Consider the following 7,120-nt stretch of genomic DNA (forward strand, 5'->3'; position numbering starts at 1 on the left):
TGGTTTTAGACTGACAAGGACTCTGACATTCTCTCTGAGGGCATTCATCATTTGTTTTTCTTCATGACATTTCTTACCATTATAAAATGTAATCCCAATGGGAAAAAAAAATATAGCTGAAAACTTAAACTTTTAACTGAAAAGCTGCTGGAGGACTCTCTCTGTCACCCCCAACCCCTACACATCTTAACCCCACAGCATTTTTTTAACTGAGTTTATTCTGACCCTGGAGAGAGAGAGAGCGACAACAGAAAGTCACTCAAGTAATTTGTTCCTTTTCTTTCTGTTATCCACCCCAGGCCTTCAGAATTAGAGTAATCCCCAACAGGACTCAGGGAGCCTCAGTTCTACCCTGGGGGCAAGGGCCATGAGATTCGAGATTTTCAGGCTTCTCGGCCCTCACATTAATCCTTCCACATAGTTGTATGTCTCGAAGTCAGTTCGTTATTTCTCTTTTAGGACGCAGTGGACAGTTTGGTAGAAAGTTGGGTTTAGCATCTTGTGGTTGTTTTCTGTGTTTTGTTTCCAAGGCAGAGTTTCTCTGTAGCTTTGGAGCCTGTCCTGGAACTAACTAGCTCTTGTAGACCAGGCTGGCCTCGAACTCACAGAGATCCACCTGCCTCTGCCTCCCGAGTGGTGGGATTAGAGGCGTGCACCACCACCGCCCGGCCTCATCTTGAGTTTCTAACTAGTCTCTTGCCCCCCTTCCCTTCCCGTGAACCACACTCACTCACTCACTCACTCACTCACTCATCTTCTCCTGGCCTTGGTCACTGATACAGATTTTGTCACAGGATTTTTGTCACAAACGGAGAAGCAGATTAAGTCCCAATGTCAATCACATGGAAATGGAGATAATAAAACAACCCGCCTTGTGGCTTGTGTTCTGATGTGCATCCCTTAGCTCTCAGAGGGTTGGCTTTTCTCACATGTAAAGTGTGTGTGTGGGGGGGTTGACGATTACTGGGAGCTCACACTAGTTCTCACAAACATACACCAGGTCTTCTTTGCTGAGCAGTTATTCCGTGTTCTCTCCTAATCCACATGCTAGTTAGCACTCAACAGATAAGGGAGAGAAGCAGAGTAATACATGAATATTTCTCATCGATTAACACTACGGCATGGACTGTTTAAAACTTAACTGAAATTCCTCTATTTGCTCTGATCTGACCGAGCTGTCTGAGTCAACAATCTGATGTATTGCTGGTACCTGGAAGAATCCCAACTTAGTGTGACAGGGTCAGTTCTGTTGTGCTGGGAGCTGGAGTTACAGCCAACAGCTCTGGCCCCTGTGGCAAACATGAGGGATAATCCTAGAACCACCATTTGAATTCGTAGCTAAAGCTCAAAGGCGGCTAGTATTAACAGCCCATGCCATCTGGTAATTCCGTGGTCTGCCCGCTCACTCCCGCTAACTAACAGAGCTTTCCAAATAATTATTTTAAATTTATGTGACCTCCAGACACCCATGACCTTAAACAAAAAAGCCCCAGTCATCCTGCCCTCATTACAGTCTTGGCTCTAATTTAAAATCAGAAGGAGCCATAGTTTTTTAACAGCGATTTGTTGGGGTAACTAAGAGTTTTCAAACGCTGTGGCTTATGAAACAAAATTAGCAAAAATAAAACAACAAAAAAAGCATCACTACCATTTGGAGCCGCAAGCTCCAATTTCGTGTTGTTCAGCACCCTGCCTGCAGCCTCAGTGCCTGGCACATAGTGGGCACTTGATAAAAATGTACCTGGAGGCATGCCCGTGGACCAGCCGCACTGTGCTGATTCAGTTCAGTTGTTAACGTGCTGCCAGAAGACGGGGCAGATGCCCAAAATCTAGGACGAACTCCAGAATATATTGTCAGTGGTGAGGACAGAGTCCTCGGCTAATCTGAGGTTTTCTTCTCCAGCTCCAAAGCAGAGCTTTGTGAATTACAGCCTCCTAGGACACACACTAAGCCATTGCATTCCCGCATCGTGTGGATGAGCCCACTGTTTCTGGTTATGTCTTCAGCGTTGCACTTGCTTCTGGGTTGTTCCTTTGACTTTGTGTTGATAGGCCCGTAGGAGAAGTTTGTTTTGTTTTGTTTTGAATCTTCTTTTAGGAAACAATTCCTATTGTGAGCCGAGGCTCCCTGGGTGGGCCAGAGAGGTGCCCACAAAGTAACCACTGGGAGAAATTGGACTGACACTGAATAGGTCATAACCTTGGTTCCTTTCTCTGTTCTTTTTTACTATGAAGAAAATTCAGAAGAGACCACACATACTCATACCTCAAGGCAGGGTTCTTCCTTCTTCTCCTCTTCCTCCTTGCTGGTTCCTCCTCTTTTCCTTCTCACTAAATCTTTCCTCTTCTCTTTGCCTCCGCTCGGTATAAGAGGCTCTTCTCTGTGTCCTAGCTATTGTTTTTAGGCTCGTGGCACTGATGTTTCTTATGCACACCTGTTTCTCCTTTACTAGGCAATGGCAACCACCTTGCTCAAAGTAGATCAGATAAAGCAACATATTTTGAACTTAAAAAATGATGAATTTCATGCATAGGGAAGTATAATTTCAACATGAAGCCGGGCATCAGTGGTTGTGAAGCCAGACCACAATTCCAGTAACTTGGAATTGTGAATTCTTAACTTAAAAAGGTATAATAAAAATGAACAGGTTAGAGATGTGTATGTGTGTATGTGTGGGTAGACATGTGCTCCTAAAGATTAAACCCAGAATCTTGAGACTACTAGGCATCCCCCAGACCCATTCTTCAATTTTTAACTACTACTCTTGAAAACATTTGAAAGGTTAACATATTTCAACAGCTGGCAGCAAAGAGAAATGTTACTAACATCATTTTATTCACACTAAGCTAAAGAATAAAATTTTGATGTATAACATGTATTCATGCAAACTAAAAAGAGCGTCTCTCAATCTCAGGAAAGCAGAGGCCATTGATAAGTCATTGCAAAAGAAGAAGCACAAATGATGAGTATGTGGGCAAAACAAAATCTGCAGCATCACCAGCAATAAAACCACTTCAGGTTTTCAACAATGATAGCTTAATTTTGTTCAGAAATTTTCCAAAAGGGGAATTTAAGGGGATGCACAACCACCAGAAGAGGTGAGGAAAGCGACCATGGCTAAGAAAAGCATGGTTTGTGTGAGACAGCTGAGGACCAGAGCTTCTAAGAACTTATGGGAACTGGGGAGATGGCTCAGCAGTTCAGAATCGAGTTCCCAGCACCCATATGACAGATCACAACCACTGGTAACTCCAGATCCATGAGATCCAGTTACCTCTTCTGGCCTCCACAGGTAGTGCAGTATGTGGTGCACATACTAGCAAGCAGGTACACATACACAAACACATAAGAGCAGTCTTTTAAGAAGACATTTAAAAGAGGTTACTTATATCTTCCAATCCATCAAATTCACTCACTCAGCAAATATTTTTGAGCCCTTCCAATGTGGTGTTCTAGTTACTAAAAGTTGAATTTCAAGGACGAAATATTTATGAAGTAAATGATTGGCTCACTAAATGCTCATTTACTAGGGTGCTACTAAGTTATTACAGTAACAAAATGCTGAAAGCAGTTTAATTTAAAGTTTAAATGCTTAAGTGAGCTAGAATATTCTATATAGTAAGATGCTTGACAGCTACAAATGCCAGGCTAAAAATGCCCACGAATTAGCTTGCTTTCTGTAACTGCGATAAAGGCCAAGACCAACTGCAACTTGGAGAAGAAAAGGTTTATTCATCCCATTCATCCCATCATTGAGGGAGGCCAAGGCAGGAGCTCAAGGAGGCCAGGAACCTGGAGGTAGGAACTGAAGTTGAGACCATAGAGGAGTGCTGTTTACTGGTTTACTCCTGGTGGCTTGCCCAGCTTGCTTTTTTATACCACTTAAGACCAGAGGTGGCGCTGTTCACAATGGGCTACACCTTCCCACGTCAATCATCCCTCAAGAAGATGTACCATAGGATTGCCCTCAGGACAGTCAGCAGAGGCATTTTCTGAAGTTTGCTCTTCCCAGATGATTCTAGCTTGTGTCAAGGTGACAAAAAAATTAAGCATTATTGAAGTGAGAAAAGGGCTGGCTACAGGCCAATATGTAGATTAACTCCATTGTTAATTAAAAAATATAAATGAGTAGAAAAATATTCTAGCACTTTCAAAACTAAGGCGTCATTTGATCACGAGTTATCAGGTATTCTTAATATATTTTACATCTTTCTATCTAATTGATTATCATTTCAAAAACACAGGTTTTAATTATCAAGGGTGCATTTTTTAGAGCAAGATAGTGTATATTTGCATGTCATAATTAATCCAGACAGTTCACTGAGAGAAAAATAAGAAATTCTTCATTATTTCCAATAAGTAGCACTGAATTTAATGAGCATGAAAACTGAAAACTTAAAAATAGAAGAGATTGTTTTTTATCCCCACGGTTGGACAAATTGTAGACACAAAGCAAGCTCTGCAGCAGGTTCCCTCGGTGATGTGCTGAAGGTCATCGTTTCCTTGTAAGCAGGACAATGACACCCGGTTTCCAGGGTTACCCACATAGAGTTCTCACACATCCTAGGTGCACAATTACCCCAGTAAGGACCCCAGAACCAACACTGGGCCTGGCAAGTGGGTAGAACCTTCCATCACACTTCTTGCTTTGTAAAAGTGGCCTTTCCTTCTAACGTTTTTCTTGGAAGAAAGAACTCATGATAGGTAAATTTACAAAACCACCAATAACTGAAAAGGTCCATGGAGAGAGCCCCAATAAAAGCACCCCTTTATCAGACTATTCAAAGTTATTCATAGTACTATTGTAAGTTAGGTAAGTTATTTGGAGGCTTGGAGTGTCCCCGACGTGGCTGTTTCCCAAACCTCACGTGTCTTCTCATTCTTCCCCCAGAATGTCGCGTGGTGAAATCCACTTCATACACCAAAATAGCATCGTCGTCCCGCAGAGGCACAACCAAGAGCCCAGGACCTTCCAGGCGAAGCAAGTCCCCGGCCTCCACCAGCTCAGGTAAAGGCACTACAAGCCTCCCAAGCCACCGCAGGGCCTCTGACGCAGCTGGGGGGATGTGGAGCGGGAGTGTGAGGTTCTCAAGCAGGCGTCAATTCTGCTTTATAATTTTAGAACATCTTCGAGCGGATGAACAGATTTGCCCAAGTCTAGCATGTTGGCTGTAAGAAAAAAAACCTCAAACTTAGAAAAACACAGTTATAGAGACTCAGGAGATACAGATTTGCTCCAAATAGAAGCAGCTCACCAGCTGCGACAGATTCTACCTGGCTCCTCGCTCAGGGTCTAGAAATTTTCACTGGGGCGTTGGTTCTACTTGGAGCTGGCTTATGGAGGGTTTCCAGTTTGTCTTTGCTGAACCTAGTTCTCCTGTTTGTGACATTGGCCTGGGTTTCCTTCTATGGCTCTGGGGCTCAAAGCAATGAGATTGGGACCGGCACTGCCGTGACCCTGGCTGGGTCAGTCTTAGAATGGGCTCGATGTGGGTGTTGGAAGTGGCTGTATCCTGGGATAAGGAACATCTCGGCCCTATCATCATCTCCTTTGATCGCTTTAATTAATTAGTGTGCATGCATTTAGGTTGCTTTACGTATGCTGTTTGCCGTTATAACTTCTTATTATTGTTTACGGTTTTATACACTTATATATGAATTTCATTCATTTTTACTTCCCACTTCCTCTGGTCTCAAGATAGACGCCAGTCAGTTAGAAGGTGTTGACTTTTGGTCTCAAGTATAAAGTCTGTTTTGTTGTGATCGAAGGGATATAAGCTGTGATAGAAATTATCAATGGAGTTCAACAACATGGCTGTCGCCTGGTTTCATGACAGAGCTCTTCAAAATAGCTCGCAAGACCTTTGCACCTATGGGAGGCCTTTTCTGGCTCCAGGCTAGTCCAAAGGGAGCTAGTTGCAAAAGAGACCAGACTTGGCTGCCTAAAAGATGACGTTAATGGGCTGGCTCTCTGAGACTGGCAGTCCTTTGCTCTGGCTGCCTAAAAGATGACGTTAATGGGCTGGTTCTCTGAGCCTGGCAGTCCTGTAAGACTCTTTGCTCTCCTGCTGTGGCCTTCAGCATAACCAGTCAGGACTAGGGACTGTTGAGAACTGACCGGCCTTTGTCAGCTCTCAGCTTCTTCTTGCTGAGTGTGGGCCTAGGCAGAGAGCTCCTTGCTTGCCGTAGTTCATGGAGGTAGGATAGACCCTAAAGAAGACTTTTCTAAAGCACAATGCTTGAAGTTTTGAGCTCATGAGCATTGCTTGGGAAGAGGTAACGTTTGGCGGGATGATTTCCATTCCCTCAGGTGCTAAGGATATGAACCTGTGCTTTTGAAGTCTTTCAGGGTGCTTCAATCACAGAGTCCGTGGTTGCATCTCAAGCAACAGTGGAGGCCGTGGTTCTTATTACCACCACTGAGAATATGTCCGCCATATAGAGCCTTGAGCATCATTTTAGACCCCCTGACTCAGAAGCTCTGGAATGGGGCCAAGTAACTGGAGTTTCCAGAACCCCGCCCCCCAGGTTATTCTGATGTCTACATAAGTTTAAGTAGCACTGGATGCTGGTGGGTGAAAGGAATTAAACAGAGAACTCATTCTACTCTGGGTAACTGAGGAGGAACGGCACGGCTTGCTGATCTTTCTCTCTTAACATCACACGGATGGATTCCTGTCTTCATCTTTCTTGAAGACAAGCTGCCATTACTGTTCTTAATCCTCACCACCATAGCAGACCTCCGGATGACTCAAAGTGTGCACAACCTTTTTGCCATTGGATAGCCTAGTTAGACGCATGGAGATGACAGCATGATTCTGCACCTGCTGCATTGCAAACTTCCCTGGGAAAGTTTAGCTTGTCCACTGTCTGGTGACAAACCTAAGGGCCTAACTTCAAATTCCTATGACCCACATAAAAAGTCCAGGCATGCACACACATATGCCTGTGACCCCAGCACTGGGGGACAAATATGAGCAGATCTCCCAAGCCAGGTGGGCAACCAGCCTTGTTGAAACAACCTAGCTTCAGATTCAGTGAGAGGAGGGTACCTAACATCACACACACACACACACACACACACACACACACACACACACACACACACAAAGATTTAGC

The 7,120-nt window shown here is 44.0% G+C and overlaps 1 protein-coding gene across 6 annotated transcripts in view; it reads left to right on the top strand.

Moving 5' to 3' along the window:
* Nucleotides 1–7,120, top strand: part of Dclk1 (doublecortin like kinase 1) — a 278,154-nt gene that overhangs the window by 184,008 nt on the left and 87,026 nt on the right. For all 6 annotated transcript variants that reach the window (XM_005343997.2, XM_026778638.1, XM_013348343.2 and 3 more), the window contains exon 5: nucleotides 4,893–5,009. In XM_005343997.2, the coding sequence (XP_005344054.1) occupies nucleotides 4,893–5,009 (117 nt within the window). The remainder of the gene's footprint in view (nucleotides 1–4,892; nucleotides 5,010–7,120) is intronic.

Source organism: Microtus ochrogaster, chromosome 1 (assembly GCF_000317375.1).
Source record: "Microtus ochrogaster isolate Prairie Vole_2 chromosome 1, MicOch1.0, whole genome shotgun sequence".
Taxonomy (NCBI): domain Eukaryota; kingdom Metazoa; phylum Chordata; class Mammalia; order Rodentia; family Cricetidae; genus Microtus; species Microtus ochrogaster.